Here is an 18,524-nt window from a genome sequence, read left to right as displayed (position 1 = left end):
GTAAACCGCATCAGAAACTGTTCTGTCTAGAACATTACTCTGGGAAAGGTGTTCCGGAATTCTGAATTGGGTTCCAAAGTGACCCAACAATGGGGGGGGCGGTCCACGGAACTCCCCCTTAGTGACGGCAGCTTCCTGAGTCCAAACACAGTGTGATTACATTGGAAACGCTCCCGTGCCTCTGTAATTAGCAAATCAATAAAAACACTTCTGTGTGAGATAGCGCGTTGGCACGCGCTGGTGTTTATGAAGGGATGGGCAAGATTACACAGTGCAGATGACAGGACTCCCCCTCCCTCTCCCTCAACACACACACACACACACACACGCACAGCGCAGTGTACGCTGCGCTAACCCATGATACCGCAAATGCATTTTTCTTTGAAAAATAATAATCACAACCCAGCTGTCTATATTGATGTAATTTGACACATTTCATTTAGGCTTTTGTTTTATTTATTTATTTATTTATTTTTGTGGTTCACAGAATCCGAGTGAGTCATCATAACACAGTTACACAGAAGACTGAAATAGCAGGGAGATGATGGCAGTCAAAAAAACAGGAAAAAACTCAAAATAACACGTGAAAGTTTGTTTCGCAACGGCGCATAAAACTCGTGGATGCGGCAGCTGTTGAAAAAATGTTTTGTTTTTCCCCCTGTTGATTCAGAAAGTTTTGACAGCATGTGAGTTTACATCCTGTTTTTTTAAATTCTTTGAAATGCTAACCCAGTTCCCCTCTGGCGTGCTGAATGTAATGTCCATGGAGAGCCGTCTCCTCTCTGAATCCTGTCCCGCACTCCACACACCTGTAGCGGGGTGACGGGAGCTGGGGTTTGGGGTGCCTCATCTCAGTCTGGATGTCTGGGGGCGCCCTCCCCGCGCCCCTGGAGATCCCCACCGGATCCCAAACCTCTTCCGCCTCACCGCGCCGTTCCGCCAGCAAGTTCCCTCCTGCCCTTCTCCTCTCCCCTCTCCTGGGTCTGCGCGCCCCTTCCGAAACGACCCCCCGGGGCTCCTCTGCGCACCCCGCGGGGGGCGAGCTCTCCAGGCGTCGGCTGCTCCCGTCGGAAACACCCTCCAGGGCACCGGCTCCCGGCTCCCCCGCGGCTGCTTTCTCCCTCGGCTGGCCATGCTCGGGGACCCTGCTGGTCAGGGGTTCCACCAGCAGCCCTGTCCCGGGGGACTCCGTGGCACCGCCCCCGATGGAGACCCCCACAGAGGCTCCAAGCCTCTCCTCCACCGGCCCCCCCTCCTGTGGGCTGCTCGGTTTATCTGGGGTCTTGATGAAGGGGTGCACTCTGAGCGTGGCGATGAAGGCCATCAGCTTCTCTGTGCTCAGGATCTGCAAACGCAGCAAGAGAACACACAGCTTAGAACACGGAGCTTAGAACACGGAACTTAGAACACACGCATTAGAACACAAAATGGCATTGCAAAAGTCTCCTACCGGAATCTGTAATAGTAGTATTTCATGTTAGATTTTGAAATGTCACATTATTCAATTTCTGGCGTGAAGCAGATGGAAAACTACTACAAGGCGGTGTGCAATTCAATCTGTTAACGTCACATTATTCAGCAGCTTTCATTCCACTTTGAGAAGCAAGATGCGTTGATTCGACAGGGGGGTGCCAGCGCGGCTCGTTCCAGGCTGTTTGAATGATGTCATGTAAACTGGGGGCGTGGTCATGACGTCTTTGCTTGTGCATCTCTGGCTGGGCTGGGAGGACGTGGTTGTTTTTATTGTTAAGTGCCACTCCCTCCTCCTCCTCATCATCATCATCATCCGACTGGCGCCAGCGTTTAGAAATACTGCTGTTCGGATCGTTTAGAAATCTTGAATTGCATTTTGTGATTTTCTTTCTAGAAGTGCTTCACGGATGAGTGTAACACTAACACACACACACACACACACACAAACACACGGTAAGTCAAAATGTGCTGCAAAACTCCCAAGCCTTGCGCGCCCCCCACCCCCCTAACATCACAATAATAAAGGCAGGAAATGTTTAAATCGACACGACTGCAGGAATGGCTTCTTGTCGCCTCGTTCCGTGATCAGTGCATGCAGAGAGCCAGCGTGCTGTAGTGCTAAGTACCGGCACCACCGGGCTGCTGTGTTTCAGCTGCACCCGTTAAACCCAGCGCCCCGGCTCTGGCTGTGCAGTCGGTTTGGAAAGGTGAAATGTGGCGTCTCCGTACCGCTGAGCGTGTGCGTGTGCGTGTGCGTGTGTGCGTGCTGCTGCTGCGGTTAGGAATTACTTCATCTTAAATTATTAAAAAGCTTAAGTCGCGGTGCACCAAACTGGAAAACTCTATGCATTATGAAGACGAAAACGAGTTCGATGAAGATAAGCTTTAAAATGAACGGTACCTCCATCATCCGACTCGCAGCGCTGTTGTGATTTGACTCATAAACTTTTTTCCTTTCCAAAGCGGAATGTCGGTCAAACTCCGGTCCGTACCAGCTACGGAAACCGAGAGGGACACAGCAAGGCGTGCTCAACACAGCCGCTTTATGCAAATTCATTTCCCCCCCATGAGATGTAACCTAGCAACGTGTAAAAAAAATAGAAATAAATAATTAAATTCTTCACGCGGTGAGTTTGTTAGACCGCTTCAAATACCCAGGTTTCAATACTTGTCTTTTTAACGGTAAAAAAAATAAAAAAATATAGAGAGGGACAGGTTAAACGTATCCTAGCAACGTGCACTGTAACCCTGGCGACCACTTTTTCAGTCCTTAGCAACCGACCCACACGTACAAAATCCGTGTCAAGGTAAAGACAGGTATTATTACCTCGATGAAGTACGGGAGTTGTGTATTTTTGGAAAATGCCCAAAAGTGTGTATTGATAAATAAATCTTGCTTGTAAAGGCTGTTTATATAAACTGTGAAAGACAGAGGCCTTCCCGACTGCAGCAGGCTTTTTTTTTTAAAACCAAAAACAAATATCTTCAATTTGCTCTAACCTTACACTACTGCTACTACTATAGCGTACCTATTTTCATTTGCCAAAATGTTTTGGGTATGATATTAAACAAAACTCTTTACCTTTAAAATAAATAAATAAATAAATAAATAAATAAATAAATAAATAATAATAATAATAATAATAATAATAATAATAAAAAGAATCACACCAGAGCCCTTTGTCTTGTGAAGATTTTAATAAGAACTCATCATGCAAAACAATGGCAGGAAACACAGTTAAAAAAAAAATACAAGAAAAATGTCAAAGTTAAATATAATAGCTTAGTTTTAAAATGCCTAATCTGTTATATTACTTCACCCTATCTATCTATCTATCTATCTATCTATCTATCTATCTATCTATCTATCTATCTATCTATCTATCTATATGGAAGACTAGCAAGCAAATGCATGAGAACCTTATACGGATGCCCCCAAAGCTATATATATATTTCTGTAACTTAACCATAAAATGTGAGTAAATTAGCATGAGGTGAATCTGTGCTGGTCCGAGTTTCCTAGCTTCTGCCTGTCCTTCCTTCCATTGGCTACACGGCGCTCTCTCGAACGGGGAGCATTGAAAGAAACATCGTTTTTACGAGTGAAACTAGCATGGGTTTTCATACACGCCGTTATCCGTTGTGGCGCGGGTCTCCGTTCGACGCGCTGCACGTTTGAGAGAACTCTGCAGCAGCACGCTGGAGGGAGTGCCCAGCGTTAATGGAACTTGTTCTGCGCTGGCTGAAGCCTCTTGGCTCTTCCTCGGGGGGCGTGCAATGCGTCGCCCGCGTCAGACCTCCGCCTCCAAGGTGGATTTTGATTTGCTCCTGCTGTTGCTGCCGAGCGCAGTTTGGCCGGAGTCCTCGCTGAAGGCGTTCTCCAGCACGGCCAGGATGGACTTCTTCACCTTCTCCTTGAAGTCCTGGCCCATGAAGACGTAGAGTACCGGGTTCAGGCAGCTGTTCAGGTAAGCCAGGCTGCTGGCTATGGGGATGCCGACGGCGGTCAGGTGACCCAGGGTGGCGCTGCGCTGCCCAGTCACGTGATTGACCATCTCCACCAGCGAGAAGGCATGGTAGGGGGCCCAGCAGAGGAAGAAGGCGACGATCACCACGGCGATGACCTTGAAGGGTTTGCTGGAGCGGGTCAGCCGGTTCCTCCGCAGCCGCGCCGCGATCACGGCGTAGCAGGACACGATGACAGCGAAGGGCAAGACGAAGCCCAGCAGGAAGCGGGCCAGGACCATCGCCTGGTGCCTCGCCACCCGCAGCTGCACCACGGCCGGAGTCTGGTAGTCGTCTGAGAAGGCAAAGTTGTTGAAGCAGTTGACCACGGTCTCGTCGTGATACGCGGGGGCCGTGTCCCTGAAGACGAAATAAGGGGAGCTCAGCAGCAGCGCCAGGAGCCAGGCCCCCAGGCTGACGAGCGAGGCCAGCCTGGGGGTGCGGTGGTTCTGCGCCCACACGGGGCGGACCACGGCCACGCAGCGGTCCAAGCTAATGACCGCCAGGATGTAGACGCTGGCGAACATGTTGAGGAACGCCACGGTGCTGTTGAGCTTGCACAGGAACCTCCCGAACGGCCAGTGGAAACCCAGGGCAGTGTAGGTGATGCTGAGGGGCAGGAAGGCAGTGAAGACGAAGTCGGCGACGGCCAGGTTGAGGAACCACACGGTGTTGACGGTCTTCTTCATCTTGAAGCCGGTGATCCAGATGACCAGGCCGTTGCCCGTGGTGCCCAGGAGGAAGGCCACGGAGTACACGACCATGGACATGACGTTCAGCGAGGCGCGCAGGTCCGCGTGCTCGTCCTCGTAGTCCTCGTAGTCCTCGTAGTCCTGCGTTCCGTTCGGGTCGGACGTGTTTCCTGACGAGACCGTAGGGAAAAGCTCGGAACTGTTTTCCATGACTTTTTTTTTTTTTTGTAAACGGAGATGCTAAAGGAAGAACAGAAAAATACAAATATTATTTTTTTTTCACAGTTTTGATGAAGTAAGCTTTCTTAAGTTGAAGGAAGGAACACTGGGTGATACTGGCTACATTTTATACATATATATATATAAGAGAATAAACTTAAAGAAATGAAGAAACTCAGTGTGGAGTAGCGGTCAGGGCTCTGGACTCTTGACCGGAGGGTCGTGGGTTCAATCCCAGGTGGGGGACACTGCTGCTGTACCCTTGAGCAAGGTACTTTACCTAGATTGCTCCACTAAAAACCCAACTGTATAAATGGGGAATTGTATGGGTTAAAATAATGTGATATCTTGCAACAATTGTAAGTCGCCCTGGATAAGGGCATCTGCTAAGAAATAAATAATAATAATAATAATAATAATAATAATAATAATAATAATAATAATAATAATAATAATAATATGGTTTTATGCTGCTGCTGTTGTGTATAAAACACCTGGTGTGGTTTGCTAAGAACAAGAGGGTGCACGTGTCCAGCTCAAGACTCACAAGCTGTATGGCTGTTAAACACAGATGACGTCACCCTCAATGCTGCCGTACGACGCTGTGCTGTTGTTCACAGTGTAACAATTTAAACGGGCTGGTCAGCAGACAGGACACCATGTCATCGGGGAATGAAAACCTATCATTTAAAATGAGACAGTGTTTGTGTTTTTACTCAGGCACGCACATCTACAAAGCCTCAGGATGAAAAAGTGCTTTTATATTGTTTTGTACTAAGAAATGAGTACTGCAACTTTTTTTGGTTCATCAATTACTCAATAAATATTAAATCTATAGGATTTTTTTTGTTGTTTTTAAATATATATATATATATATATATATATATATATATATATATATATATATATATATATATATATATATATATATATATTTCCTGTAATTAGTTTTATGCTCTGCCTCCTTGGATAAATAGCATTGTTTTCGCTTATTAAATCAATCAATCAATCAATCAATCAATCTATCTATCTATCTATCTGTCTGTCTATCTATCTATCTATCTATCTATCTATCTATCTATCTATCTATCTATCTATCTATCTATCTATCTATCTATCTCAGTAAGAGAGAGCCCATTTAAAAAAGACAGAAATTGTTTTTCATGGTTTTCGTTTCTGCCGAAGCCTGCAGTCTCTGATGAGACTTTACTACCTGTAAAGTTCAGGATTATTTTCAAAACTCTCCTTCTCTCCTGCCACGCCCTTCATCACACAGGTCCCCGCGCACCTCCTCAACCTGCTGACCCGCTGTGTCCCTGCCCGCAAGCCGCCCTGCGCGCTGCTCCCACCGTCGCTCGCTTCAAATCAGCTCTCAAGACCCGCCTGTTCTCTCGCTTTCCATGCTCTTTAAGACTGATATCTGTTGTGTTGTTGATATTTTCTCTCTCTCTCTCTCTCTCTCTCTCTCTCTCTCTCTCTCTCTCTCTCTCTCTCTCTCTCTCTCTCTCTCTCTCTCTCTCTAAATAAAACTAAAGATTGAATGATTGATATTTTTAACAGTTTACAGATTAATATATTTAATATATATACAACTAGTTTACTATATATATATATATATATATATATATATATATATATATATATATATATATATATATATATATATATATATATATATAATCTATGGAGTAATCTGTCTACAACTACTGTTAGTTAACATGCGTCTTTTGAAGTACTAAAGTATATATGAATATATATTTAAAATTAGAGACAATTAGATAGATAGATAGATAGATAGATAGATAGATAGATAGATAGATAGATAGATAGATAGATAGATAGATAGACAAAGATGGATCATGAACTAAAACTACATTCTAATACAATATGATAAAATACATTTGCGGTATTCCTCATTTTAAAATAGGTTCTATTAATAATAATAATAATAATAATAATAATAATAATAATAATAATAATAATAATAATAATAATAATAATAATGACCTTTGTCGACTTGTGTGGGACTCTCAGAGAGTTTCCAGTCCTTGCTCCGGGTAACGGGGCTGCAGTGGCGCTGGAGATCACACAGCCTCGGCGCGGCATACCAGCAGACAGGCGGGCGCATTTATACTGTGAGAGGAGCGACACCAGCCCCGCCCGACACGCGGGACAAACACACCGGCCTTCCTTCCTGCTGCAAAACATGCGTGTGGAGGTCCCGTCCATGCGCTGCACATTGAGCTGCACAACTCGGCTCTTCTGAAGTGTGTGTGTGTGTGCGTGTGTGTGCGTGTACCCCTGTGTGTGTGTGCGTGTGCGTGTGTGTGCGTGTACCCCTGTGTGTGTGCGTGTGTGTGTGTGCGTGTACCCCTGTGTGTGTGCGTGTACCCCTCTGTGTGTGTGTGTGTGCCCCTGTGTGTGTGCGTGTACCCCTCTGTGTGTGTGTGTGTGTGTGTGCGTGTACCCCTCTGTGTGTGTGTGTGTGCGTGTGTGTGCGTGTACCCCTCTGTGTGTGTGTGTGCGTGTGTGTGCGTGTACCCCTCTGTGTGTGTGTGTGCGTGTGTGTGCGTGTACCCCTTTGTGTGTGTGTGCGTGTGTGTGCGTGTACCCCTCTGTGTGTGTGTGCGTGTGTGTGCGTGTACCCCTTTGTGTGTGTGTGCGTGTGTGTGCGTGTACCCCTTTGTGTGTGTGTGCGTGTGTGTGCGTGTACCCCTTTGTGTGTGTGTGCGTGTGTGTGCGTGTACCCCTTTGTGTGTGTGTGCGTGTGTGTGCGTGTACCCCTCTGTGTGTGTGTGCGTGTGTGTGCGTGTACCCCTCTGTGTATGTGTGTGTGTGTGTGTGCGTGTACCCCTCTGTGTGTGTGTGCGTGTGTGTGCGTGTACCCCTCTGTGTGTGTGTGCGTGTGTGTGCGTGTACCCCTCTGTGTATGTGTGTGTGTGTATGTGTGCGTGTATATATATATGAAAGAAAAGTTTTTTTTTTTTTTTAAATGTACACAAAAAGTTTAAAAGGGAAATTCAATATTTCAATACTTCATTCTAACAACTCGAGGAACGGCAGCCTTATTTGAGATACACGGCTATTGTGATCCAGCGGTGGAGTTCCTCAGTAAAGTACCCCTGAGGTCAACATTTTGGATCCAAAGATAGCCCTCGACCTTCCCCTGGATGAAAGGATATTAATCATTTTATTTAATTAATTTTTTTGAGAGATGAATTCACAGCAAAGCTTTTTCCTAAAACAGGTGCCGAGCATCGAGCACTTTATCTATCAATGTATCTGCAAGATATTTATAGGATCGGGGCAATCATCGATTAAAAAAAAAACCAGAACATTCGCGATCTGAGCATTTACAAACGATCAAAAAGAGTATTTTTGTCTCACAGCAAATTATTTTGCTCAAATTACGAAATGGAAAATACCAACCAAGGAAAGAACGAAACAGAAAAACAGACAGCTTCTTTAGTCTTTGAGTAAAGCCATCAATCAAATTGCGAAATGTGTTTTGAGGAAAAGCACACTACCCGTTTCACCCGAGCACTGGCATTTTACTGTGCAAATTTATTTTGGGAAACGTGTATCATTTAACCAGCCAGACAGAAAACGACTTTATATATATATATATATATCTTCAGGCATCTAAACAGCATGTTTACCCTGTTGAAAACACACCGAGCTGCATGAGGCGTGCGAGCACAGCATCACCAAACCGCAGAGAAGCGGTTCACTGATATAACGCACGGTCAGCGCCGGTTGCGACACACCCTGTTTGTGGCATCGTTTACTGGTACTGAGGCAACTGATTAATAACTGCCCACATCCCTTTATCACAAGCTACAGTCCGAAAGAGATATACTGCAATGCGCTGAGACCATGCAGCAGCGCAGAAACCCGTGTGCTCATTCAGTGTCGATATAACAACTCCGACTCCACCTCGGTTACGTGAGTCACGGTATAAAAACGAGCAGCCCTCGCTGGTTACCGCTCTTGCCTCACCGCTGTGTTTTTGCAAGACCAGCTATCTGTATCAGGGGTTTCACAAGCCACCCCACCACTGCCTCCCTGCCTAGCGGTTTTTAAAAATGCTGACGCGGTTTTTAAGGGGCTTTCGAGCGCCCGCCCTATTGAACAAACCCGCTGAGTAACAGCATCTGCGCCCCAGATGTAACACGGGAGAGGGAATCCGCATTAACAGAGCGATTCCATTCCCTTTACCTGCTTATCCAGCTGTGACGCACGCAGCGTTCTCAGAACCGCTCCGCCCCTTCCGGCTCCTCCTCAGGACTCACCTGTTCAGACAGCCTCTGTAAAGCTACACAGCTCTCCACTGGACTGGACTCGATGGCTCCCAGTTGCACCAGTACTTGCACCAGCTTGTGTTCACACTGAACCGCTCCATACCTCGCCGTGTTCCACTACCGCTCTCAATTATAACTACCTCCTGTATCTTGTGCTTGAGTTCACTCGTACAGGTATCCGCATTCAGGTTATTTTTTTGTAACGGCTCTTATTTGAAATCCTTCTCATCCATTCATCGTACTCACTGTGTGCTCTTAATGGGCTTTACTTGTGTAACAAATATTTTAAATACAAGTCAGCTGCTCTTAGTCGAACACGCTTTAACATTCAATTATTAACTAGTATTCTCTGTGTTTTGCTCTGATTTGAATTTTATCTTTTGATACAGATTTTATTGTACTGTACAACTGCTCTTATCTGTAATGTTACACTTTACAATGTAAACGTTTTACAATGTGTTATTCTGAAATGTGATACTTTGTATCGTGGTATTTTGTAATGTGATACTTTATACTGTGATGTTTTGTAACAATTGTAAGTCGCCCTGGATAAGGGCATCTGCTAAGAAATAAATAATAATGATCTTTTTAGTATCAACAAACAACAGCTTAAAACACTATTATTATTATTATTATTATTATTATTATTATTATTATTATTTATTTCTTAGCAGACGCCCTTATTCAGGGCGACTTACAATTGTTACAAGATATCACATTATTTTTACATACAATTCACCATTTATACAGTTGGGTTTTTACTGGAGCAATCTAGGTAAAGTACCTTGCTCAAGGGTACAGCAGCAGTGTCCCCCACCTGGGATTGAACCCACGACCCTCCGGTCAAGAGTCCACAGCCCTAACCACTATTCCACACTGCTATTGAAAGTCATCCCACAAGAGGCTTCACCCACGATGCTGGAGCTGGTTATCACTGCGTTTGGGTGTAACATTGCCTCATAATTCACAATATTGTGTATCTACGTCATAGCTGTACATTCTGTTAGTCATTGCAAACACTTTGAAGAAGCAATTCAAAACACCCCACCATGCTGACCACGGGCCTGGCTTTCTGTGTGGTATTAAGTGCACTTTCATTGTTGTTCTCCCACCGCACTCCACTCAGCACAATCTCACAGCTGCGCACATATTCCACAGAGGATATGGTCAGCCGGGAAAGGAAGAGCCCACATCCACTTGTAGCCTCAGCTCGGGCTGCAGATGAGGTCTTTCCTGCCTGCGTGTGCCTGAGTGCTGTCCCTTGTGAATGCTTACTGCATCAGCACTTAGCCGCGGCCACAGCATAGCGTATTGAAGCACACAGCACAGAGAGGCACGGTTATCACTGCAGGGTCAGGCAGGGGGCAACCCGACAGAATTATCCCGGGTTTAAAAGGCACGTCGTATGCAGACAGGCTAAAAGAATTGAATCTGTTCAGTCTTGAACAAAGAAGACTACGCGGTGATCTGATTCAAACATTCAAAATCCTAAAAGGTATAGACAATGTCGACCCAGGGGACTTCTTTGACCTGAAAAAAGAAACAAGGACCAGGGTTCACAAATGGAGATTAGATAGAGAGGCATTCAGAACACAAAATAGGAGGCACTTTTTTTACACAGAGAATTGTGAGTGTCTGGAACCAACTCCCCAGTAATGTTGTTGAAGCTGACACCCTGGGATCCTTCAAGAAGCTGCTTGATGAGATTCTGGGATCAATAAGCTACTAACAACCAAACGAGCAAGATGGGCTGAATGGCCTCCTCTCGTTTGTAAACTTTCTTATGCTCTTATGTTCTCTTAGAGAGATCAAACAGCAGGGTGTTACCATACAGCTCTGGATGAACAGTTGTGCAGCACTCTCTATAGAGTGAAGTCATTTTAAAGCTCACCGTGGCTGCTCTATCGAGCTCTCAGGCATGCTCACGGGGGCTCTCTGTCTCGGTGCATGGTATTTTTTCACTTGGTCGTTGTTTGCTCAGTCGCGCAGGATGTGGTTTGAATGACACCTCCAGTGGTGTCCCAGCGGTTTCCTAGTCCCTCTCTGCTGAGTCACTCTGCACAGAACCGCACTGAGGCCAGCTCCCTGTTATCAGAGCTCTCTCAATTAGCAGGGCTGGCTGAAACGACTCCCTGTAAATAACTGTGTGTTTGGAGCAACATCGTGAAGGTACACACGCACACGCACGCACACGCACGCACGCACACACACTGAGACACACTGACACACACACACACACAGACTGAGACACACTGATACACACACACACACTGAGACACACTGACACGCACACAGACTGAGACACACTGATACACACGCACGCACGCACACACACACACTGAAACACACTGACACACACACAGACTGAGAAACACTGATACACACACACACACACACACACACACACTGAAACACACTGACACACACACACACACTGACACACACACACACACACAGACTGAGACACACTGACACACTGACAAACACACACACACACACACACACTGACACACACACACACACACACACTGAGACACATTGACACACTGACACACCCCCACACACACACAATTAAACCATTATACTGAAAATAGTCCAATAGAAAATGTAATAAAACTGAAATTAAGAGATTCAAAATAGTTTAATTGTAAAATGTGAAAGAACGAAAACAAAAAGGCAGTTTGAACAAAGAGAGCATTTATTTAAATAATAATAATAATAATAATAATAATAATAATAATAATAATAATAATAATTCATAAAATTGGAATAAAAAACAGAACTAAAAATCTCCTCATGGTTTTCCAATCTAATCTCATTTTTACCACACACCAGTAAAAGCCGCTCACAGGGGGGTGCGCTTCTATTCTGTACAATACGTTAAAATTAAAACGCTTAGAAAAAAAAAAAAATTAAGAACATGAAGTTCTTGTTTTTTTGTAATGACGTAGCCGGATATTTCACAATGGAAATGTACTAGATTCAAGATCCTCTATTTTTACTTATTTTTTGTCACTTCTGCTTAACACATTTCTGCTACAACTGAGAAATATCTGCTTTCAACACAGTTCACCCTGGGCTGAGTCACATCACAACCGCACACAGTGCTCCCCAAACAGACGCATTACCTCACCCACACTCTCTTTTTAATTCTTTTATTAGGATTTCTCCTCAGGGGTTGTGGTTTGGAGGCCCGTCTTATCTTAGCTCATTTGACACGTGGTGACGCGTCGTGGCTTTTTGAGTTTCACAACACTCCGGTTATCAGTCTCGAAGAATGTTCTCCAGGTTCGGTTCGAGAGGTAAAACAAATGATTTTCTACGAAATTTAAAGATTTCAACGAAACTCTCTCAGACAAAATCCAGAAATGCGTTGGCTCATTTCAAATTTCCGAAACGTTTCAGCAAAGCTGGTCAGGAAGACTTCAAAACAGTGCATTGTGGGAATTGTAGTTTTCACACTTTATTTACACACACTCACACACACACACACATCCTGTCCCGGAATCCTACAATCCTGGATCCGCTCACATGTGCTCCTCCTCCAGGGTCTGGTACTTCCCACAGACCCCGCGGATCCAGAACCAGTAGAGCGCCCCCATGAGGAGCCAGTAGGCGACGTAGGCGGCCGAGCCGCAGATGAGGTAGAGAGCCTCTCTCTGCATGTCCGGCAGGGTCCAGTCCTGCTGGCAGTCCTTGTACACCGTGTAGCCCAGGCCGGCCAGCAGGGCGCCCCACCACAGGGACAAGGGCAGCAGCGGCATGTAGTTCCCCACGATCTTCTTCCTCCCCGAGGTGCCCCAGCTGCTCTTGGTCATGGTGAGCATGGCGAAGTACTTGGTGGGCAGCAGGCTGGTCATGTAGAGCACGGAGTAGAGGGACATGAACACCATGACCGGGTTCCCGCGCAGCCAGCAGGCGTACAGAGCCTTGCCCAGCCCGATGATCTGGATGACCAGCAGGATCCACAGGATGTCCCACAGGCCCCCCTTGTAGAAGAGCTCCAGCACAGTGGCCGTCACGAAGAAGGGGAAGACGCCGGCCACCACGCACTCGTACGTCATCCACAGGTGGTGCTTGTGCCACCAGAGGGCGTTGTAGAGCCACTCCCGGAAGTAGGACTTGGTCCAGCGGATCTGCTGGTTGAGCCAGCGCAGGAACTGGCCGGGGGTCTCGGAGTAGCACCGGGAAAGACTGGTGTACCTGGAACGAGGGAGAGGGAGCGAGAGGAGAGAGAGGGGGAGAGGGGAGGGAGAGAGGAGAGAGAGGGGGAGAGGGAGAGAGAGGGGGAGAGGAGGGGAGAGAGGAGAGGGAGAGAGAGAGAGAGGGGGAGGGGAGAGAGAGAGAGAGGGGGAGAGGGAGAGAGAGCGAGAGAGAAGGGGAGGGGAGAGAGGAGATAGAGAGAAGAGGAGGGAGAGGGGGAGGAGAGAGAGGAGAGGAGGGAGAGATTGAGAAGAGGAGAGGAGGGAGAGATAGGGGGAGGGGAGAGAGAGGAGAGGAGAGGAGAGGAGGGAGGCGGGGAGAGTGAGTTTACTGCTGTATGGACAAAGAGGTGCTAGTAATATATATCTACTTTAAAGGGAAAGTGATTTGTCTGTCATTAAGGTGTGTCAGTGTGTGTGTGTGTGTATGTGTGTCAGCATGTCAGTGTGTGTGTGTCTCAGTGTGTTTTTCTCAGTATGGTTGTGTGTGTGTGTGCGTGTGTGTCAGTGTGTTTTTCTCAGTATGGTTGTGTGTGTGTGTGTGTCAGTGAGTCAGTGTGTGTGTGTGTGTGTCAGTGTGTTTTTCTCAGTATGGTTGTGTGTGTGTGTGTGTGTGTGTCTCAGCGAGTCTCAGTGTGAATCTGTGTGTTCGCCTGGTTCTTACTTGGTGGCGTATCCGATGCTGAGCATCCTGTTGGTGAGGTGTCTGTCGTCTCCGAAGGTGCAGTGCGTTCCCAGAAACTTCTGATTGTACCAGGACTCGAGGAACAGCTGCAGGAGGTCGTTCCTGTACAGACCTAGAAGAAGGACAGCAGCACAGCGCTCATTACTAGGGGCGGAACGAGACACTACCCCAGTACGCAGGGGTCACCACGCCACATGGATCACCATACATGTGCTGGTCCTGATGGGCTGCTTCTCTAATGCGTGATAAGAACCTCAACTCTTTACTCAGCGGGTGAAATTCTTACCCAGGGGGCCGCTGATGCAGGACACGCAGTCGAAGAAAGACTGGCAGGCGCGCTCCACGTTGAAGGCCATCCAGTAGCGCAGGCTGCTCATGAAGCTGATGTAGGACTCGCTGAGGTTGAGGATCCGCACGTCTCCCCCTACAGCCCCGTACCGCTCGTCAGACTCCAGCACCTTCACCAGCTCCAGGGTGGCCAAGGGGTCCAGCTTGGTGTCCGAGTCGCAGACCTGGGGGGGGGGAGACACAACTGTGATGTCAGAACTGTCAATATCGGGCTGTATCTTCAAAGCCTGTACTCCAGTCTTTAATTAACTCCTATGCTTTGATAAAACCAAAAAACTAAGTGATATATTTCCAGTTCTCTGAAGCAAAAAACCTTTGAAAATAGGTCACCTGCACCCTGCTCACCTGCACGTAGTCCACGGAGTCCCCCAGCCCCTTGAAGGCGGTGTACATGACCTCCCTCTTGCCTCCCCACTTCTGCATGATGCACACGCAGCGGTGTCTGCGGATCAGCTCCTCCACCTCGCTCTTCCCCGGGTCGTCCAGCGCCACCTCGTGGTACATCTCCCCCAGCGCCTCGACGGTGCTGAGCTGGAGCTCGCCGCTGCCCGGAGGCTCCCAGGGTTTCCAGGTGTGGTAATTCTCCTGCCAGACCAGGCAGCCCACGTCGTCGTCACTGAACACCTCGCGGAACAGCTCCAGCATGTAGCGGTCGTCCGCGCTGTTGCCGTCGATCACCATGATGATGCGGAGCTTGTCTGAGGGGTACTTGGTGTTCTTCACCGACAGCAGGCACTGCCGCAGGTAGTCTGCATCCTCCTGGAGTAACATAAATATTATCATCATCATCATCATCATCGTCATCATCATCATCATCTTTATCATCATCATCATCATCATTATCATCATCATCATCATTATCATCATTATCATTATCATCATCATTATCATCATCATTATCATTATCATCATCATCATCATCATCATCATCATCTTTATCATCATCATCATCATCATCATCATCATCATCATCATCATTATCATCATCAGCATCATCATCAGCATCATCAGCATCATCAGCATCATCAGCAGCATCATCATCATTATCATCATCATCATCATTATTATTATTATTATTATTTATTTCTTAGCAGACGCCCTTATCCAGGGCGACTTACAATATATCACATTATACATTATTTCACATTATACAGATATCACATTATTTTACATATAATTACCCATTTATACAGTTGGGTTTTTACTGGAGCAATCTAGGTAAAGTACCTTGCTCAAGGGTACAACAGCAGTGTCCCCCACTGGGGATTGAACCCACAACCCTCTGGTCAAGAGTCCAGAGCCCTAACCACTACTCCACACTGCTGCCCTATCATCAGCAGCAGCATCATCAGCATCATCAGCATCATCATCATCATCATTATCTTTATCTTTATCATCATCATCAGCATCATCAGCATCATTATCATCATCATCATCATCATCATTATCTTTATCATCATCATCATCATCATCATCATTATCATTATCATTATCATTATCATTATCATTATTATAATCATTATCATCATTATTATTATTCTCATCGTTCTCATTATTATTATTATTATTATTATTATTATTATTATTATTATTATTATTATTATTATTATTATCATTATTATTATTATCATTATTTATTTTGCAGACCCCTTTATTCAGACACAGGGTTACAATGCGAGATTCATATTTAAACACAGTGCAGTTTACAGTCAGTGCAGATAATAATAATACTACTAGAAATACAATCTGAACGAGGATGCAACAAGCCAATAATAGTGCAGCCTAGCTTTCTAAACATCTCCGCGTATAACCCAAATCTACAAAAACACAGGGAGCGGAGTTATCAGAGATGACTGTCGCCCCCCAGTGGACACCTGGTTATTATTATTATGTGTTTATTTAGCATCCAAGGCGACTTACAGAGACTAGGGTGTGTGAACTTCGCATCAGCTGCAGAGTCTCTTACAACTACGTCTCACCCGAAAGACGGAGCACAAGGAGGTGAAGTGACGTGCTCAGGGTCCCGAGTCAGGGAGTGAGCCTGGATTTGATTGGAAGCCCTTTTCTTTAACCACAAGACCACACAAAATAAAGGCCTATGAATTAATTCATGCAAAGAGGCTTAATTTGTAAAAAAAACAAAAAAAATCACAACAAAGAGTTTCTTCTCGATAAGTCAGTTCTAAGTGTTATAACAAGACACCTACAACATGTGTTCTGGGGTATGTTTCATATCTGAAAACGAAAATATTTCATTTCAAATCTATCTATGTAGGCTACATAGCCTCACAATGTTCTAACATCAGCAGCCTGATTTATAATGAAAGAGTGTGTGTACTCTGAGTGTATACTCTGAGTGTACTCTGAGTGTATACTCTGTGTGTACTCTGAGTGTATACTCTGTGTGTACTCTGAGTGTATACTCTGTGTGTACTCTGAGTGTATACTCTGTGCCGTACTCCATGTGTATACTCTGTGCCGTACTCCATGTGTATACTCTGTGCTGTACTCTGAGTGTATACTCTGTGTGTACTCTGAGTGTATACTCTGTGCCGTACTCCATGTGTATACTCTGTGCCGTACTCCATGTGTATACTCTGTGCTGTACTCTGAGTGTATACTCTGTGTGTACTCTGAGTGTATACTCTGTGCCGTACTCCATGTGTATAGTCTGTGCCGTACTCCATGTGTATACTCTGTGCTGTACTCTGTGTGTATACGCTGTGTGTACTCTGTGTGTATACTCTGTGCCGTACTCCATGTGTATACTCTGTGCTGTACTCTGTGCTGTACTCTGTGCTGTACTCTGTGTGTATACTCTGTGCTGTACTCTGTGTGTATACTCTGTGCTGTACTCCATGTGTATACTCTGTGCTGTACTCTGTGTGTATACTCTGTGCATATACTCTGTGCTGTACTCTGTGCTGTACTCCATGTGTATACTCTGTGCTGTACTCTGTGCATATACTCTGTGCTGTACTCTGTGCTGTACTCTGTGTGTATACTCTGTGCTGTACTCCATGTGTATACTCTGTACTGTACTCTGTGCATATACTCTGTGCTGTACTCTGTGCTGTACTCTGTGTGTATACTCTGTGCTGTACTCCATGTGTATACTCTGTGCTGTACTCTGTGCTGTATACTCTGTGCTATACTCTGTGCTGTACTCTGTGCTGTATACTCTGTGCTGTACTCTGTGCTGTACTCTGTGCTGTATACTCTGTGCTGTACTCTGTGCTGTACTCTGTGCTGTACTCCATGTGTATACTCTGTGCTGTACTCTGTGCTGTACTCTGTGCTGTACTCTGTGCATATACTCTGTGCTGTACTCTGTGCCGGTGTACCTGATAGGCGGAGATGGTGAGCGCCACCGTTTTGGTGTAGCTGCACTCCAGGTTCCGGCTCCTCATCTTGCGCTGCTCCAGGTATGCGAAGAAGCTCTGCACCACGAGGTGGAAGACGAGGAACGCCCCGTAGAGCCCGAAGGAGAAGAGCTTCGAGGAGTCCCACACGATCTGGTAGCCGGCGATGTAAGCCGCCAGCACCGCGCCCGCCACCGCCAGCGCGAACAGGACCGTGACGATCCGCCGCAGCACCGTGACCGGACTCTCCTTCCACTGGACTTTCACCGGCGCTGCGCACGATGCATCTTTTTTGTCCGTTACTGTGAAATAAACAAGACATAAGAAATGAATAAGAGGAATACGTTTTAGTATTCGTTCATTTATATAGAACATTCCCGGCTGGTTTCACAGACCCATGTTAGCCCCACTCTCGGGGCACCTTACCTCCGGTAACAGTGTTCAAGACTAATGCTAATCAGGGTCTGTGAAACCAGCCAGGGCTGGATGGATAACATTTGGGGCTGGTTTCACAGACCCCGATTACACAAATATAGGACGAGCTTACCTAACATTGGAGCGGTCCAAGACTAGCGCTAATCAGGGTCTGTGAAACCAGCCGGTTATCGTCAGAATAATATGCAAGAGTACATTACTGTGGGATACCATCTACAGCATTAATAATAATAATAATAATAATAATAATAATAATAATAATAATAATAATAATAATAATACATGTAAAAACCATCACTCAA

The 18,524-nt window shown here is 45.9% G+C and overlaps 3 protein-coding genes across 6 annotated transcripts; all 3 read right to left on the bottom strand.

The window, feature by feature from the left end:
- Window positions 1-322: 322 nt before the first annotated feature.
- Window positions 323-2,508, bottom strand: LOC131729801 (uncharacterized). 2 transcript variants are annotated; one of them, XM_059020025.1, is made up of 2 exons: window positions 1,451-2,368; window positions 323-1,345 (listed from the first exon to the last, which is right to left on the bottom strand). In XM_059020025.1, exon 2 carries the CDS (start codon window positions 1,322-1,324, stop codon window positions 725-727), a length of 600 nt encoding a protein of 199 aa, XP_058876008.1. In that variant the 5' UTR covers window positions 1,325-1,345; window positions 1,451-2,368; the 3' UTR covers window positions 323-724. The 2 variants fall into 2 exon arrangements, with proteins under 2 accessions (XP_058876008.1, XP_058876007.1); XM_059020024.1 differs by lacking the exon at window positions 1,451-2,368 and adding an exon at window positions 2,375-2,508 and having other exon boundaries at window positions 326-1,345.
- A 637-nt stretch (window positions 2,509-3,145) lies between these two features.
- LOC117434077 (chemerin-like receptor 1) lies at window positions 3,146-7,317 on the bottom strand. 3 transcript variants are annotated; one of them, XM_059020022.1, is made up of 3 exons: window positions 6,897-7,316; window positions 5,437-5,569; window positions 3,146-4,910 (listed from the first exon to the last, which is right to left on the bottom strand). In XM_059020022.1, exon 3 carries the CDS (start codon window positions 4,878-4,880, stop codon window positions 3,765-3,767), a length of 1,116 nt encoding a protein of 371 aa, XP_058876005.1. In that variant the 5' UTR covers window positions 4,881-4,910; window positions 5,437-5,569; window positions 6,897-7,316; the 3' UTR covers window positions 3,146-3,764. The 3 variants fall into 3 exon arrangements, with proteins under 3 accessions (XP_058876005.1, XP_033912527.3, XP_058876006.1); XM_034056636.3 differs by lacking the exon at window positions 5,437-5,569 and having other exon boundaries at window positions 6,897-7,317; XM_059020023.1 differs by lacking the exon at window positions 6,897-7,316 and having other exon boundaries at window positions 5,437-5,717.
- Window positions 7,318-11,712: 4,395 nt separating this feature from the next.
- Window positions 11,713-18,162, bottom strand: LOC131729797 (hyaluronan synthase 1-like). The gene is made up of 5 exons (XM_059020008.1): window positions 17,770-18,162; window positions 14,771-15,184; window positions 14,364-14,589; window positions 14,057-14,189; window positions 11,713-13,393 (listed from the first exon to the last, which is right to left on the bottom strand). The coding sequence occupies exons 1-5, from the start codon at window positions 18,160-18,162 to the stop codon at window positions 12,718-12,720; spliced, it is 1,842 nt and encodes a 613-aa protein (XP_058875991.1). The 3' UTR covers window positions 11,713-12,717.
- Window positions 18,163-18,524: the final 362 nt, after the last annotated feature.

The sequence above is a fragment of the Acipenser ruthenus genome, unplaced genomic scaffold, assembly GCF_902713425.1.
Source record: "Acipenser ruthenus unplaced genomic scaffold, fAciRut3.2 maternal haplotype, whole genome shotgun sequence".
Classification (NCBI taxonomy): Eukaryota; Metazoa; Chordata; class Actinopteri; order Acipenseriformes; family Acipenseridae; genus Acipenser; species Acipenser ruthenus.
This window is presented reverse-complemented; position numbering and strand designations above follow the sequence as displayed.

Bases quoted from the DNA above. Each gene is read 5' to 3' on its own strand.
- LOC131729797 (XM_059020008.1), bottom strand. From the start codon at position 18,162: ATGTTCTATATAAATGAACGAATACTAAAACGTATTCCTCTTATTCAT. The intron at 15,185-17,769 runs GTACACCGGCAC...ATGTTACTCCAG, and splicing joins TCACCATCTCCGCCTATCAG to GAGGATGCAGACTACCTGCG. The intron at 14,190-14,363 runs GTAAGAATTTCA...TCCTTCTTCTAG, and splicing joins CTGCATCAGCGGCCCCCTGG to GTCTGTACAGGAACGACCTC.
- LOC117434077 (XM_034056636.3), bottom strand. From the start codon at position 7,118: ATGGACGGGACCTCCACACGCATGTTTTGCAGCAGGAAGGAAGGCCGG. The intron at 4,911-6,896 runs GTCATTATTATT...TTCTTCCTTTAG, and splicing joins TCCCACACAAGTCGACAAAG to CATCTCCGTTTACAAAAAAA.